The sequence below is a fragment of the Nyctereutes procyonoides genome, unplaced genomic scaffold (genome assembly GCF_905146905.1).
Source record: "Nyctereutes procyonoides isolate TBG_1078 unplaced genomic scaffold, NYPRO_anot_genome, whole genome shotgun sequence".
NCBI classification, from domain to species: Eukaryota; Metazoa; Chordata; class Mammalia; order Carnivora; family Canidae; genus Nyctereutes; species Nyctereutes procyonoides.
Window position 1 is genome coordinate 22,543,160 of NW_026575136.1, and position 17,646 is coordinate 22,560,805.

General features: G+C 49.3%; 1 protein-coding gene across 9 annotated transcripts in view; it reads left to right on the forward strand.

Moving 5' to 3' along the window:
* Nucleotides 1–17,646, forward strand: part of LOC129495404 (E3 ubiquitin-protein ligase NEDD4-like) — a 336,680-nt gene that overhangs the window by 310,182 nt on the left and 8,852 nt on the right. For all 9 annotated transcript variants that reach the window (XM_055302864.1, XM_055302871.1, XM_055302868.1 and 6 more), the window contains 7 exons: nucleotides 1,183–1,278; nucleotides 8,529–8,602; nucleotides 11,078–11,138; nucleotides 13,020–13,079; nucleotides 14,522–14,629; nucleotides 15,980–16,076; nucleotides 16,674–16,746. In XM_055302864.1, the coding sequence (XP_055158839.1) occupies nucleotides 1,183–1,278; nucleotides 8,529–8,602; nucleotides 11,078–11,138; nucleotides 13,020–13,079; nucleotides 14,522–14,629; nucleotides 15,980–16,076; nucleotides 16,674–16,746 (569 nt within the window). The remainder of the gene's footprint in view (nucleotides 1–1,182; nucleotides 1,279–8,528; nucleotides 8,603–11,077; nucleotides 11,139–13,019; nucleotides 13,080–14,521; nucleotides 14,630–15,979; nucleotides 16,077–16,673; nucleotides 16,747–17,646) is intronic.

Below are 17,646 nucleotides of genomic sequence, written 5' to 3' on the forward strand. Positions count from 1 at the left end.
TCTGCAAAGTGATTCGGGCTTTCACGTTGCATTCAACTTACTCATTTTATCCAGGTTCACCATTTTAGGGTTGAAAGGATTTTCTATACAAATGAAAATGACACTCTTCTCATAACATATCTTTTGCTTCTGTTTTACTTTACCCATAGCCCCACACCATGGAGCTCCAGTCGAGCATGTGGGTGTTTGCCTGAGTGCCTGCGCACTCACAGGGCCATCAGGAAGCTCTTTGTCCCTTTGGGATATTTGCAGCTCTGCTTTCATATCCTGTCTCCTGATCAGAAAGCACCTGCATTGCCTTGGCCCTGGTGTAGTGTTGATGGTGTCTCTTACATAGTTGGGCGTATGAGCCATGTTCTCATTGTCTACCAGCATCAGTCGGGTCCTGCTCATCATCTCTCTGTGAAGGAAGAGGGTGACACCAGCAGTGCCCTTGAATCCACTCAGCTGGTTTTCCTGTGGGCGAGTTGCTACACTTATCAGCCTCAAATTTCTTTTCAGCTTTCACTTTTAACTTAGGCCTTTATTATAATGTAATGAGGAAGCTAGGAACATAGACATTTCTTTTAAAGTCTAAATCTTATACCCACCTGTTGATGGTCGGTGCACACATTCTCTCTTGCCTTCCCAGAGCCTGTCCGGCCCATCCCCAGTGGTGGAGCCCCTGGGCCTGCCCCAAGAGAGACGAGCCCAGGGCCTTGTGGCTTGTGTTCTGGCTCTGACACCAGAGCAGCCTTCCTGTTTGCTTATGGGACTTGCAGAGAGCAACCAAAGCACAGGAAAGGGGTATAAAATCATTGGTATTTAAAGTAGAACATTCTCTGTCTTTCCTGTTTTCCTCTGATGTTTTCACCCTTAAAAGATAGGAAGTATATTGATCTCTCCATGTTCAACTTGGTAAGTTATTTCTGCCAAGCCAGGGCAGATTGCTTCCTCTACGCTTTACAGAAGGCAGGATTCAAGTCCAATCCCCTGTTAGTACCAAAACACTTTTTTGGTTTGGTTTGTATTTTAAATTGAAGGAGAAGAGTAGGTTTGGAGCAGAGCAGGAAACCTATTAGTGACAAAGTAGTTCATGAGCATTCTGAAAGGGATTACGTTAGAAGGACTTAATTATTTGAAGAAGTCAAATGAGTTTGTATGTGGGGAGTTTGTATTTAATTTCTGTGTCATTTCTTTTAGGATAGTGAATATTACAACTCTTTGAAATGGATCTTGGAAAATGATCCTACTGAACTGGACCTCATGTTCTGTATCGATGAAGAAAACTTTGGGCAGGTACGTGCGGGCCTCCCCAGGATTCCCTCTTTGACTTTTAATCTTTGCTTCTTCTCAGAAGGGCTGTAACAGGACTCTGCTGGAAATTAAAACCACCTCTGAGAGCTTCACATGTTAATTAGCATCTCATTGTATCAGCACCTCCTTATCCTGCCAAGAGGCTAAGTTCTGATCACAACCCCCAAAGTTAGAGATCCTCAGTCCTCTAGGGCCTGAAGCCCATCTCCTTCTCACCTAAAGCAAATCAGAATGTGAACATTTGGACCTTGGTTTTAGAATTTAAGTACTTCAAAAAATAGCGTGTTTACTTAGTGGTATAAGTACATGGGCTGGTTAGGTGATGTTGGGGGGGGGCCTTTAATGGTTCTGTGGTCACGGTGGAAACTGTCTTGTGGGGGGGCTTAGCAGGCTTGGATTTTTCTAGCATTCCCTTCTGGCTTTGCGCCCACACTGTCATTAGGCTGAATTCACCATAAAGGTCAGTCTCAAAGATAAAATTGCCTGCTTGGAATTCTCATCACCATCCTAAAGTTTCTTAGAGTATGTTTGTCTTAAACCCAAAACTTTTAATTCATTTGTCCCTGGTGATAACAGGGCTTTTCAGGAGGTCTGCTCACGGTGTTACCCAACCCTGCTACCTGCCCTTTCACGAAAGCCCATAGACAGTTCCCATCTCCCAGAGCAAATCTCCATGACCTTGAAATTAATGAGACCGTGGAGCCTGTCTGTGAAGGGTTGCCATATGGAAAATGAAACTGATCTTCCTTCTTGCTTCAGAGGTTATTAAAAGTGTTCTCCACTGTCAAAAAATACCTGTCGCTTTACATTGCAGTACTCAGTTGTATGGGTGAAGCTAGGAAATCCGGTGCCTGCCCTCTTGGGTTCACTGTCTTAGAAAACAAACACAGACGTGCAGTTTGTCTACTTAAAAATTCTTTGTTGACCCTCCTGTGACCTTCAGTCTGAAACCTTTTTTTTTTTAATATTTTTTTTAATTTTTATTTATTTATGATAGTCACACAGAGAGAGAGAGAGGCAGAGACACAGGCAGAGGGAGAAGCAGGCTCCATGCACCGGGAGCCTGACGCGGGATTCGATCCTGGGTCTCCAGGATCGCGCCCCGGGCCAAAGGCAGGCGCCAAACCGCTGCGCCACCCACCCAGGGATCCCTGAAACCTTTTTTTTAAGCCTAGCTTATGACCTAGCACTGCCTACCTTTAGCCTTGTCTTTTGACCGCTCCATCTGCTCACCACGACAAGCATAGTGTCGTCCTATAACTTGTCCGCAGGGCCAGGTCCCTGTCTGGGGGGTGCCCTCTGCATTCCTGCACCTTGTCATCCCCCCCTCCCATAACTCTCTCAGGCTGTCCCTTAATCATTTCCCGCCTGCTATGTCCTGTGAGCCAACGTGGGTATTGCCTGCACTCAGCCGCCGCTGAGACCTACTGAAAGCTTACTGAGCAAATGAATGAATGGCACTAATCTAGGGTTTTTTTTCTTCCCCCTGTTAATAATGTTGTAACAGAAGCTCCAAGTGTGAGAAAACAAAATAGTTGCTGTGACTTCGTTTTTTAAGCTGGACCTATGTAAGGGTCTTAACTGCCAATTTTCAAAGGGTAACACATGGATAGTTCTCCAGGAACTGTGTCTTCCTTTCATTTTTAACACATGGAGAAAGGAGTAGAAATAAAGGACCAAGGAAGACTTAATATTGATCTTGTGTGTCGACTGCAAAAAAAAAAAAAAACCTTATATCCACTTATAGAAAACCATATGACTAACAGCACAGTTCAGAAGACGTTAGCAATGCCAGTGCTGGAAGCAAATGCACTAGGAAAGCTTCCTTAGTCAGTTAGATGGAACTGTTTCTGCCTAATAAATGACAACCAAACACAAGATGTTTGGATTTTTAAGTAGACCTCTAATAAAGATTTTGATGATCATTATAGTTCATATCAATTACTCATTAAAAAGAGTTCTCAGACCTCCTCATTTAGTGCTGTAGGCTCCTCTGCCTTTTGGATTGAATCAGGTAGAGTAATGCAGTAATCAAAACAGGCTCACAGGGGGAGTAAGAGAACAATTAGGTGCCCTGTTTGTTAAAATACTGCCTCCCCTTTTTAGAGAGCTAACCTGATTAACAGGGAGCTAGTGTTATCTCTCTTGCATCCTGGGAAGAACTTTAGAGTAAATTAAGCAGCCACTTTCTGATCACATCTCCCATTTCCAGTCCGTCCCCAAGCCCTGTTCATTTTAACTCCTGGATACTTCTCAAATCCATCTGTTCTCCCTTCCCATTCTTCCAACACCCAAGTCTAAGCTACAGTCTTGTCTCATAGACTCCTAGCTGGGCTTTTATAGCCACCTTGGCCTCCTGTAATGGCAGAGTGGCCCAACTTTTCAGGATGTAAGAATTGGCCTATCATTCCTCTGCCAGAAACTTTGAAGGATAAAGATCCAGATCATTGATTGGCCCCATGAGGTCCCACATGGTCTGGCCCCATCTGCCCTGTCTCCAGATGCATTTTGCATCACAGAGCTGCCCCTCTTGCTCTCTGGGTCTGGTCTCACTGAACTTCTTGAACACTCCAAGTTCCTTCTGGCCTCAGGACCTTTGCTCATGCCATCCTATCTTTTGGGAACATACTGCCTCCCACCTGTGGTCAGACATCCCTTCCTCAAGGAGCTGGACCCTGACCCCAGGCCGTAATACTTCAGAGTATGTCCATGTCTCCCTATGGCATATAGCATGGATGACTGTGCATTTATTTGTATGACTAGGTGTTGGGCATTAAGTGTAGCCTGTTGGTGTCATCACTGGGTGTGCATCTTGCCACTATGCACGCACATGCACAGAGCCTGGTACTGGGGAAACACTTTGAACAGAGCGGTTGAGCCAGTGTGGGCATCCACTGATGTGTAAGCCTCTCCTCCCTTCCAGCCCTCTGCAAAACTGTTGACTGTGCATTGCCATTGACTTTAACCCAAGAGGAAGCGCAGGCCTCCCTCTGGCCAGAACGTTGTCATTTCTTCAATGGCATGAAGTTGCCACACGTGGAGTGCACATGCAGCTGCCCTTCCTCGGTGCTATTAGCAGTGTTTTTTCAATTCTCAAAACATCAGACCATCAAGTTGGGTGGTGGCTGTCATTTCACGGAAAGAAACTCCAGCTGTGGGTCATGACCGTGCAGTGTTTTCTTTCTGGTTGATGAGAATTTGGAGCTGCTGGTTCCTGGGGCCTCACTGTGAGTGTCTCAGATGAATAGATTTCAATATTTGAACAGTCATCCTATGCTAAGCAGAAAGCATAAACCAGGCACTTGTGCACACATATGCACCCACACCCTGCAGGAGGAGGCACTTGAGCTGTAATCAGTAGAAAGTCTTTATTGTCGGTTCAGATCAGCATCTGATCGGATTGCCTTGAAGACTAGAGAAGTGAGAACTCTTACAAACCTGTGCAATAGGGAGGGGTAGAGAATGGGCTGCAGCCTGCGGGAAAATTCTTTAGGACCTCGCATATATTAGGTTAAGGCATGCATTCTCTGCTGGGGTGGTTTCACCCCCGAGGGGGTAAAAACTAGTTCTTGGAGAACAGAAAGGTCTCAGCTATTACAGTGGTTTGTGGTGTTCCTAGAAGGCAACAAGTGTCTGGTGGATCTGTTTATTAAGATTTACTGGGAAGAAAAGGGCAGAGAGAGGGGAGGGGGTCTGAAAGGGCTCTTAAGGGGTGAAAATTTTTTAAAAAATGCTAAGAAACTGAATTGGGGAAGGGAATGATGAGAGGCAGAAACTGGATGTAGGAAGGAAGGTGAGCAACCGGGCAAGGTCGTGGCTGCAGCTGGAAAGAACCAGACCAGGAGCCGACTATGGAGGGGGCTCCGGGAATGTCAGAGGCTCTGGCTCCTCAAAGACCAGGTCAAGGAGCTAGAGAGATGACACCTGGAGGAGACTGCAGGAGAAGGGCAGGTTGGCTCAGCTGCCTTGGTACCATGGCTCACGTTCATGTCTGCTTGGAGAGGCTGGCGAGGATGAGGGAGGCCTAGCGCCTGACGCTCATCCCACAGGTATCGTGGGGCACGTGTCCTCTCAGCAGGTGGGTGCTGGTCCCACAGCAAACAGCATCCAAGGTTGGGGCAACAGGCAGCTGGACCTTGCTCTGTCCACGTCCGACTTACTTGATAGGATCCACACGATTTCTTGGCAAACTCCTCAGACTCTGGACATAAGGCATCTCTGCAAGATCTGGGGGATGTTAAATCCGAAGTTGTAACCTGCCAAGAGGAGGGGCCTAGTTCTGTGAGTCACATCTCCTCATAGCTTCCTCTGATCTAGTTCATAGTCTTTATGAAGAAGAGAGATAACATCATCCTCCAGTTAGTTGACTTATATATATATATTTCCAGAAGCACAGACAGAGCACCTCCTGGGTATGAGCACTGTGTTGATGTCCTTCATATTGGGTCCCTGAGCTCAGACACAAGACAACGATGACCCTGGCCCAGAAGCAGGTGTAACAGAGGAAGTACGTATTCAGTGCAGTGGGGAGCCGGGGGGGGTGGCAGGAAGCCGCGCTCCGCCTCCCAATCAGTCTCCCTCTCAGTGAGGAAACAGAGAGAGTGGCACCTGCCTCACGGGGACCGTTATGTGAGCCCAGCACTGCACCTGGGCCATAGGCCGCCGTCTATGTCTGGCCCTTGGCAGCCACTTTAAAACGTGGAATTGGAGCAGCCGCTGCTACCGATTCAAGATGTTTTCTGTGAGAAGCCCGAGCAGGATGGAGATGGACCCCTGAAAGCTTGAGCTGGGACACTGGTTGCCAGGCTCTGGGAGCAGGACCTGGAGCCTGCCCTGAGCCCCCACAGACGGCTTGCTTGACCTCCTTACTTAACTCAGAGAGTGGGGTTCCCCCCCCCTTTTTTTTCTTTCAAAAACAATTCATTTATCTGATGACAAAATACTAATAACGTCAGTAGTAAACATAAAGCCAGTACAATAAAAATACATAAAGGTCATCCATGGTTCCTACCACCCAGAGAACGTTCACGATTAAAATTTTGATTTCTGTCTTCCGGACTTACTCCCGGTAAGCACATGCACACAGGACTTTTTTATCTTTACAGAACAGAATTGTATGATGCGTATGCTTCTAACTTAATATACCCCAAGTGCCTTTCTGTGTCAGGAAATGTCGTGTGTACCATTCTGTGGCCCCCCGATTCCACGTCCCGGACCGCCCCTTGTCCAGCCCGCCCCATTGCTAGGCCTGTGGGCTGTCTCGTTACTGTGCTACACGGGCAGCAGAATGATTGTAATCTTGGCATATACATCTTGTGCACCCGACCAGTTTTTTCCACTTGGAATAAATTCTAGAAGAGGAAGTATTACGACCAGGGATGCTGTGCATTACAATTTGATGCCCGTTGCCGAACTCTCTTCCCAAACGGTTGAAGCAATTAAGCCCCCACCAGCAGCGGAGGGAAGAACGGTGTCCCTGGTGTCGGCAGTGCGGGCTCGCTGCCCCTCTGTCGTCGGGTGTTGCTCTGGGAGGCCCCCAGGTGCTCTCGTCCCCGCCGCTCCCCGGGAGTCCGCAGCCCCCGGAACAGACTCAGGGTCACTGACCTGGGCTGCACGCCTCTCGGCCCTGGGAACTGGGCTCGTTTGGCGTGGATCCGACGGGGGACTCGGTCACCCAAAGGAAACGGCGTGACAGCCACTGGGGAGGGAAAGGAAAAGCCATCGGGGGCTTGTTTAAAAATGCGGCGTATCAACAGATCCTGGCCGCGAACCTCCGAAGAGGTTTAACCCCAAGGAAGGCCCCACGTCCCCTGCGAAGCTGCCGCGCGTGGCCGTGACTCATGACCGGGCAGGGCGAGGGCAGCCTTGGGAAAGGGGGCAGCGCCTGGGAGCCGAGCAAGACAGTAATGAGGGACACGCACCTGAAACCCGCATGGGGGGCGGCGAGGAGTTGAAGTGGCTCGTAGAGCGGCGATCTGTCCTGGACGGAAAGGCCACCCCCCCTCCCCCCGCCGCCGCTGGAGGTCTCGGGGGCCTGGCTGTCCCTGGCCTGGGGGCCCAGGAGGCGCGTGGCACCGGCCGTCCGCTGCCCGAGCAGCACGTGTCCTCGCAGCCCCGAAGCCCTTACCCCCCCGTGACGGTGTGACCCGGAAACTTAGTCTGGAAAACCTCCCCCGCGGGCTGGTGCGCCCCCTGAAATAGTCATGCGGGGAAAAGACCGGAGGGGATCCCCGCAAAACATCCGTGCAGCTTTCTTCAAATAGATAGGAGGCTTGCGGGGGGGGGGGGGGGGGATTTTTTTTTTCCCTTTTTTTGTTTCGTTAAAATTTCTACAAGAGTAGACTTTATTAAAAAAAAAAAAATGAGGGTCCCTCCCTCCCTTGGCTTCTGCTGGGTATTGCTTTCTAGGGCCAGCCTGAAGCACAGAAGGCCACGCTGGTTTTCAGCCACTTTGTTCCCAATCCTCGGTGGCCCTGCAGGAGGGAGCTTGTCCTGGGGAGGGGGGGGGGGTCTGCATGCACATAGAAGGCCAGGCTTCTCGGAACACCAGGTAAATCCATCCCTCAGCTTTGCTTTTGAAGCTGCCTTTTTTTTTTTTTAAGTCCCTGCATTTTGCATTTTTGAAAGAAAATCCATGGGGCACCGGGTGGCTCAAAGAGTTGAGCATCTGACTCTTGGTTTCGGCCCAGGTTGTGATCTCGTGGGTCCTGGGATTGAGCCCCGAGTCTGCTTGAAGATTCTCTCCTTCAGCCTTTCTGCTGACATACACATATTCATTCTCTCTCTCTCTCTCTCTCTCTCTCTCTCTCTCTCTCAAATCTTTGGAGGAAACAAAGCCATGCATCTTTTTTTTTATGATTATAAAATCTAATTTTCAGAAACAAAGTGCGTGAGAATCTGGATCTCTGTAGTCTTGATGAACATATCCTGTCTTTTCTATTAAGCATAATTTCTTGATAATAGATGCTCTTCTCCACTGTTGGTAATGTATGAAGAATAATTAAAACTCCTAAATAACTGCAAAATAATTCACCTTTGTTAACATCTTTAAATGTGTAACATCTCAACAATTTAAAATCTCATTAGATATTCTTTTGTATACAGAGCCCATTTGCTAGGAAATCTTTCTGAATGAATTTTGCTTATCTGCCTTCCATAGTAAGACATTTTTACTCCGTAATGTGGAAAATAACGTCATGATGGTGATCATTGTTTTATCTTTGCAATTACAGACCTATCAAGTGGATCTGAAGCCCAATGGGTCAGAAATAATGGTGACAAATGAAAACAAGAGAGAATATATTGAGTACGTATACACATATTTACAGCTTTTTCTCACTAAATTGAGCAGCCTGTTTGGTTTATGTCTCTTGATGAAACAAAACAGCTCATGACTGTTGTGGTGGACATGCTCTCAACAATCTGAGTTCCTTTCTGGCTTGGGCTAATAGGAAGTTAAATTTTATTTTTTTTTTAAAGATTTATTTATTCATGAGAGACACAGAAACAGAGGCAGAGACACAGGCAGAGGGAGAAGCAAGCTCCTCACAGCCAGATGTGGGACTGGATCCCGGGTCTCCAGGATCATGCCCTGAGTCAAAGGCATATGCTTAACCGCTGAGCCACCCAGGTGTCCCGGAAGTCAAATTTTAAGATGGAATGTTTGACTTGTATCATATCTTCAGTGAGCTGCCTTACTTATAAAGGTGTCAAGAAAGGAGAAAAACGTGTACAGTACTGAGTAATACAGCAAACATGCTCTTAGAGTATGTGCTTACGTGGTCAAAAATTGAGATTTGCCGTGTTGGAACATAGTGTCAACAACCAGTGGGGTAAAATTAGGAATGACCAGAAATAAAATATTTCATCTCTCTTCTGGCTTCTTTTTCCATAGTGAAAATAGAGGAAAATAGTCAAAATGGCTAGGAAAATTCACACATGCAGACATAATGAGTTACTTCTGATGTTTATAATTTCTTAACCCCATCTCAGCCCCAGTTGGTGGAACAAAATGTTTAATCTTTGGGAAATCCAAGTGTTAGGTAATCCTAGGGCATTTATACTAGCTAGAAGACTTTAGTCTGTTGGACACATTCCGTTTTCCTCTTTGGTACATATGTGTGCTTCAGGCACCCGACTAGGATCTCCCTCGCCAGTCCTGGCACAGGGATGAGGTCAGTGTAGCAGTGTTTGGTTTCTGGGTCCCAGTTTCTGCATCTTGCTGGTTGCCACAGCGGCCTGAGCTCCATGTCTGCCCTCAGCGCTCTATTTCAACAAGCTGGTTCCCTCCTCTCTCAACGTAATTGGTCAGAGGACTTGAATTTGGAGAATCAGCCAAGAATCTTGGCATCTTTTAGGGTCATCCACAGATAAAGACCTATCCCTCATTAGAGAGAAATGGAGAGTCTTAGAGCCTCTGCTTAGAGACGCTGACAGAGCATGCACTCTTACATAGCAGACTTCTCCCCGCCTCACAAGTTAAAAGCTAGCTATCCCTAAAAACAAATGAGAAATAATATACTACGGTTCTTAACCTGTTCACATTGGTTGGCACACTTGTTCTGAATTTGGACAATCACAGGCAGGACACCACCTTGGCAGATGCCATTGTCTTCATTTGAAAGTACAGGCTTTGGGGCGCCTGGATGGCTCAGTGGTTGTGCATCTGCCTTGGTCTCAGGGCATAATCCCGGAGTCCTCGGATTGAGTCCCACATTGAGCCTGCTTCTCCCTCTGCCTGTCTCTGTCTGTCTGTCTCTCTCTCGTCTCTCATGAATAAATAAAAAATAAAATCTTAAAAAAAAAGAAGAAGAAAAAGTTCAGGCTTTGCATGGATTTTTTTAAAACACTGCCCCTGAGGGCGATGAGGGTCAGAAGACTGAGGGTTTGGATGTTGTGATACATATTATACATCATTCTTTGCACTTAATTCTTTGAGGTTTCAAATTTGGTGGGGAGTGGGCTTAGCGTTTCAGCTGGCTTCAGTGGAGAGGAAAGGATGATTAAAGTCTCCGCCTGCCCTTGACACACGGGTCCCCCTGGCGCAAGAATGTGGTGATGGTTGCCGGGTGCGGTGATGCCTCGTGTGGCTGGGACTCAGACCGTTGCCATGGCGGCACCTCGCAGGGGAGTGCCTTTTATGACATGACCCTCGTGCCATTTCACGACAAAATGCCTTAGCTGGAGTCCAGCACGGATTTGCCTGGCATTGAATTCTGCTGTGCACTAAAGATCGTAACAGAGAAAATGGTCTCAGTACATTTCTGTTAAAGAGGTCTTGGCATTAATCCTTCCAATTTTAGTATTAAAGGATTAGTGTTTTGCCGACAAGTTATATGTCGTTGTTGAAAACCAGTACACCGGATACTAGAGTGAAATGTGTCACAAAATGTACTGGATACTCCTTTTCAAAATCTATGTACATGTTTTTGCACAGGTGGATGTGTATATGTGTGCATTTACGTGTCTACAGGTACGATGCACCTGTGTATTCACACTCCGCGATTTTTTTTATGCCTTTTCTCCACGTTGTCACATTCGTATGCAACTTTGGTAAACTGAGGCTTGATAGGGGGCATAAAATATTTTTGAAATCCTGAGGTTTTACGTTTCCCAGCAACTCCTGAGAGAATTACTGAGTAAACCACGCTCTTGACCCTGCCTTCTGTCCGCTGGTTGCGGGGGTTCCTCTGCCTTCCCCTCAGTGGGTGAGAAGGCGGCAGGAGACAAAGGGCGCTCATGGTGACGAGGATGGTTCAGCACTCTCTCGTTTCTCCCACAGCTTAGTCATCCAGTGGAGGTTTGTGAACAGGGTCCAGAAGCAGATGAACGCCTTCTTGGAGGTACGTGGTCTGCCCCCAGCGAGTTGAGAGGGGAGGGCTGTCCTCCCTGGGGTGGGGGCGGGGAGGGTGACCACGGGGGGGGGGGGGGGGGGGGACCACCTGACCTGAGGTCAGGCCTGCTCAGCTCACACCTCGGCCGGCCCAGGGCCCCCAGCCACGCTTTCTCTTTTGCTTGGTGTCCGCTTGCTCTGCTTCTGCCTGAGTCCCTCGCAGACTTAGCTTCAGTGCAGGTCCACGGAAAACACATTTTCTTAGGCTGGGTTCTGTCTTCTACTGAGCTGTCTTGTGCCAGCTTTCCTCCCATTAGAGGGTGAAGCAGATGCTCCTCAGATCCAAATACTTAATGTCAGCTATGCTCCCAGGCCCCTGGCAGGGGTGGGGGGGATTCATTATTTTTAAAAAGGGTTCCTTTTTGGGATCCCTGGGTGGCGCAGCGGTTTGACGCCTGCCTTTGGCCCAGGGTGCGATACTGGAGACCCGGGATCGAATCCCACATCGGGCTCCCGGTGCATGGAGCCTGCTTCTCCCTCTGCCTGTGTCTCTGCCTCTCTCTCTCTCTCTCTCTCTCTCTCTCTCTCTCTCTATCATAAATAAAAAACTTAAAAAAAAAAGGGTTCCTTTTGGGGGCGACTGGGTGGCTTCCTCGGTAAAGCCTCTGCGTTCCATTCAGGTCATGGTCCCAGGGTCCTGGGATCAGGCCCTGTGTCAGGCTCCCTGCTCAGCGGAGAATCCGCTTCTCCCTCTCCCTCTCCCCCTCTCTCTCCCTCTCTCTCCCTCCCCCTCCTGTCCCCCCTCCCTTCCCCCTCCCTTCCTCCCTCCCCCCCTCCCTTCCCCTCTTCCTTCCCCCTCTCCCTTCCCCCCTCCCTTCCCCTCTCCCTCTCCTCCTCTCTCTCCCCTCCCCCCCTCCCCCTCTCCCCCTCTCCCCCTGTCTCCCCCTCACCCTCTCCCCCCTTTTCCTCTCCCCTCCCTCTCCCCTCCCCCTCCCCCTGCTCTCTTTACCTCCTCCTTCCCCCCACCCCAAATAAATATATTTTTTTTTAAAAAGTCCATTTTGGCGAAAAGTAAAATTCCCTTTTAAGTCTTGGTAACAGGTTTAGTTATGTAAAGAGAATGTAGGAAGAAGCCCCAAGTGCACAGTATGAATTTCCACTGAACCAGTGCAGATTCTCATTAGGAAACGCTCTCCTCAGCTTGCCCCAGCTCAGTCACCTGCGGTAAAGCTCTAGGCCCAGCAGAACACTCAAAAATAATTCAGGGACTTAAAGCATGAAATGTGAGTTACACTTCCCAAGACGACAGCAGGTTTTATACTTTGTTTGCATAAGAAACCCTGGAAGCGGGGTCCTGGCACCCCTGCCCCCACCACGGTGATCCCACTTTCAGAACCAGACACCTGCGAGGCCCAGCAGCACGGAGCATCTCACCTGACCTCCCAGGGTTCATGTTTCACTCGGGAGCTAGCGCAGGCTCTCAGTGCTCCTCTCTCCTCTGCTGGGTCACACCGCCCCCTTATGTAGTTCACGTCTATGCCTTTGGTACCTTATTTTTAAACATGTTCTCTTGCACATCCGTGGCTCACACGTTTTAGGACACACTGACTCATAGCTGTGTCATAAAATGGTTTTGGAAAGCGGCTGCCTACAGTCATCCACATTTTCAGAGGGTTTCTGAGATTGCTCAGATACCTGAACCTTCTAGATTCTACTTTTCGAAATTTTTACCTTGTGACTATGCTGTTTTTATTAAAACTACAGTTACAGGATACCGTCGCTTTTATATAAATCATCAGCAAAGAATGTGTTTTGTCCTGGGTTTTTTTTCTGTAAAATTTGTCTCTTTCAAGGAAAAAGGGCATTTAAGGGGATTTTTTTTTTCTTTCAGGGATTCACAGAACTGCTTCCTATTGATTTGATTAAAATTTTCGATGAAAATGAGCTGGAGGTTTGTATTTTAAACATTTTCTGTAAAAGTAGATATCTTTAAATGATATCTTATTACTCTCTGGTCCTAATGTCCTAGGGAGTAAGCTTGGCTGGATTCTACTCTCTCTTATGGGGTGTGTTCATGGATTTTAGAGTAAGGAATAGTGAGCTTAGCCACCTGTAGATTCTTCACCCAGGAGAGGGTCGTTCTGGACACACCAGGCAAGTAGAGGCCCACCAAGCTGTGTTGGGTTCATGCCCAGATGTACCAGGTAAGGAGAATTGCTTCTGATAGAGTCATGGTTGGGACACCAGTTGGGGTGGCAGCCTGCTGCCTGCGAGGCTGGACTGGGTGAGGTCCCACACCTCTGCTCCACACGGTGGTAGCTGAATGCGACCTTTGCCAGGAAGTGAGCACTAGGGGCTATAGAACAGACGCCTCTAAGAACCTGACCTGGTTTTATACTGAGTAAGGAACAACTTCAGAAGACGACAGGGTCGTAGCAGGAAGCAGTCTGTATTAGATTGTTTCAGCTTCTTCGTGTTGACCGAGATGAAAACTAGCAACTTAAAAAGCACAGGGATCTCTCACCCTTTGTTGTGTTGAGAGAAATAGGAGGAGGAAGGCTGTGTCTGGAGAAACTGTTACCCATTTGTCCGGGCCGCGTATCCGATGAAGCATTTCTCATAGTCTAGCCTTCTGTTCATTTTTCTTGAAATAGAAACTTCAAGACAGATGGTGTCAAAATCCTGTAGTGTGAGTCTTTTGTTTGATAAGTGGGGAAACTGAGGCAGGGAGCAGGTAAGGGCCTCCCAGGTTTGGGCATAGTCAGGCCTAGGATCTGTTCTCGGGCTTCTGGTTTAGTTCTAGTTCTCCTTCCATTTTTCTTTGCTGCCTCTGCAGGAATACCATGCTGACTTTTCCCCAGGAATCCTTCCTGGTTTGGGGGTTAGGTGGTAAGAGGAGCCCTGAGACTCCATCACAGACCTGGTGGTCACTGCCTTAGTACAGGTCTGCATCCACACACCTCTGGACAGGAGCTGGCCGAGAGAGGAGCTCTGGCTGCCGTAGTGCACGAATTCTCCTGGGGGCTGGGGGTTAGTTCAGATGTTGAGACCTACAACATCTCAGAAGGGGAAACGGCTGGAGTAATGAGCAGCTGTAAACGTAGCACAAGAGCTCAGATTGGAAGGGTGGGCAGGACACAGGCGTGGAGTGGCATCTCCACCACGAGAGGCTGTGGCCTGAACACGCGTCAGAACTGGGTCTCCCTCCTTACCTGCGCTGCCTCTGTGACCTGAAGTGGCAGGAAAATGTCCCCATCATGTGTTTTTAAGAGCTGCCAGTTTACCTGCTTTGCTCGTGACACAGTGCTGGTGTTGAGGAAAGGTTCCTCCCTCCATGGCTGATTCTTCTGTGTTCAGACGTGCCCTGCTCACACCCGGTCATCTCCCTCCTAGTTGCTGATGTGCGGCCTTGGCGATGTGGACGTGAACGATTGGAGACAGCATTCTATTTACAAGAATGGCTACTGCCCCAACCACCCTGTCATTCAGTGGTTCTGGAAGGTAAGGCCTCGGCTGTCTGGGTGCTCCTCAGCCTGGGTTGGAAGTGAGGACCCTGTGCTGCCTCCCCGCAGTCCTGCCTCTGGGACCCAGGGCTCTGTGAGCGTCGGGACCCCTGTGGACAGACAGCTGCCCCTCCCTGCCGTTTTCCCGTAGCTCTAATGGGCATCTCCTCCTGCCTAGGGTCCATCCTTAGCAAAGCACTTTCTCCTCCTTGACCACCTGACTAAAGTGGCTCTATTTGAAGAGCTCACCGAGGAGGATCAAGTAGGTAGTTGCATCAGGAGTTAGAACCACCCGCCAAAGTGTAACTAAGAATATGGGTGGCTTCTCGGGGTGAAACGTGCTTTGGGGCAGACTTCTCCAAGGTGCCATTTTGGGTCAGAAAATCATTTTCTACATTGTATTGGTTCATTCCAACAAACATTTTGTGATCTTTATATCCTTCAGCCAAAGATGCAAATGAAATTTGATTTACTGTCTTAGGGCCAGTGTTTGCTTTCTCTTGAGCTTTGGAGAGAAGTAAAATAGGAATGAGTTGAGTCCCAGGGAGAAACTATTAACTGCCTTCCAAAGAACAGTTTAAGGCGGGGGTGAAAGGCTGGTGACACAAAACTAAGAACTCCCATAACTTGTTTCAATTTCTGAATATTTATTATTAATACAATTCAAGCAGTAGCAGAAACAAGAGAAAATGTTAAAAACAGACTCTTCGGGCAGCCCGGGTGGCTCAGCAGCTTAGCACTGCCTTCGGCCCAGGGTGTGATCCTGGAAAGCCAGGATCGAGTCCTACATCGGGTTCCCTGCATGGAGCCTCCTTCCCCCCCCCCCCTCATGAATAAATAAATAGAATCTTTAAAAAAATCTTCAAAGCCCAGTCCACATGTCTGCTCGGTTCTTGTCGTAACTCAGATGTGCAGCATACACGGGGTATTTTCGAGGCCTATCCTGTCTCTGCTTCTCTCCTTTTATAAAACGTCATCTTCAGAGAATGTGTCTACATCCAGAAACGTCGCCTCCTTCCCTGGGTTCCCCTGGGGTTGGCGCTTCCCGGGCACTGGATCCTGTGCACGAACCGGCCCCCGGGGGTGCTGGCACACCTCGCCTGCAGAAACAGGAGCTCGGTACCATCAGAGTTTGCTTTGTATCTCATTTCTTTTGACCCGTTGGCAGAAGAAGAAAGAGCCACGGTGATCTCTCGTTCCCTAAGATTACCCAGGCGGTGTCCTGGCGCCCATTAAAAAAGAGTCGGTCGCAGTCACCTGGCTGGGGCTTACGCTGCGGTCGTTCTCATGAAGTGTTGCGGGGCTGTCGCGTTAGGGCAGCACAGTGACCCCCTGCCCCCCTCCCCAGGCTGTGCTGCTCATGGATGCAGAGAAGCGGATCCGGCTACTGCAGTTTGTCACGGGGACGTCCCGGGTACCTATGAATGGATTCGCCGAACTTTATGGTGAGCGGGGTACTGTTAGGTTCCCTGCCCCTCCTGTGACCTTCCCCATCCCCCACCCCCACCCCCAAGACACGGGTGTCACCTGTAGGCCTCACACAAGGACTGCAGTTGGGGAGGTGGCCTTGTGCTGCCACCAGGGCGCTTTGTGCTCTTACTTTTGGGGAGAGGAGGGAGACTTGGGGTTTTGTGCAGAGAAAAGTGGGTCTTTTCTGTTTTCCTTGTCTTCTATTTTGGTGTGTCTCAGAGGACTCTGTACCCCCAGGACACAGACTCCCTGTACAGTGCTCACCGAGATGCTAGGACCAACATCACCCTGCGTGTTAGTGGTCATGTCTTGTTCCCCCGCACCCCGAAGTAGCGTTGTGTGGGTGCTGCAGGCCTCGGCTGGAAGGCTGCACTGCTGCGCCCCGTTTGCAGCGTCGTGGAGCCTGTGCCCCGAGGCTGAACAGGCCCCTGGCCGCTCCCAAGGGCAGCTCCTCATCCTGTCTGGGAGGCGGCAAGGGTGTCCCCGGCTCCCCCCGGATGTGCCCGCTCACCTTCTCCCCTTTCCTCGAAGCCCCACTCCAGCTTTGTTCTCTTTTTTTTTTTTTTGTCCAGGTTCCAATGGTCCTCAGCTGTTTACAATAGAGCAATGGGGGAGTCCTGACAAGCTGCCCAGAGCTCACACGTGGTGAGTGACAGGAGCACACTGTCATCCACAAATAGCGTTTTACGTACTTAGCTGGGGCTGGCGCTGGGCTGGGGGTCACGGAGGGCTGTGTCCATGCCGACAGACCGAGTTGTAGTGCTGGTGAAACCCAAACCAGGTGCTGCATGGACCCGGTGTGTGTGGTCATAAAGGGCTAACCCCCCACCCAAGCTGGGGGGAGTTCCTCCTCCAACCCCCCCCCTTCCTTCCTTCATCCAGGAAGCAGGGATCCACTGTGTATTCGCTGTCCTTGGATACGACTGTTCTCAAACTCTGTAGACAGATTGGGTTTTTACTCCAGACTTTAATTGGTTTTTGTCCCCAGGCATAAAATTCCCTGGGGAAACATTGTTTTAATAGGCCTGTCCTGGAGGCACCAGGGTGGCTCAGTCAGTTAAGCGTCTGACTCTTGATTTCGGCTTGGGTCACGCTCTCAGTGTCGCGGATCCAGCCCTGTGTTGGGCTGCGCACTCAGTGGGGAGGCTGCTTGTCCCCCTCCCTCTACTCTTCCTCTTCTCTCTCTCTCTCTCTCTCTCTCTCTCTCTCTCTCTCTCTCATATGAGAACATAAATAAAATATTTAAACATAAAAGACCTCTCATGGCCACCAGTCACCTCTCAGTCCCTGGAATTGAGCAACAATATGACTGGCTTGGGGGAGCCTGAGACAGACGCCCCCTCCCTGGGGGCTGGGGGAAAAAGGTGTGCAAGGCCCAAGAGGAATGAAGCTTAGCAGCTCTCGGGGAGCTCCTGCTGCTGCAGGCGCCAGTGGTCCTCCTGTAGGTTTTCCCCCACAGACTTTTATTTCTTGCTCCTGGGAAGCCAGTGGATGTGGGCCCTCTGGCAAACGGTGAGCCGCAGCCCTGCTCTCCTCCCCAGCAGC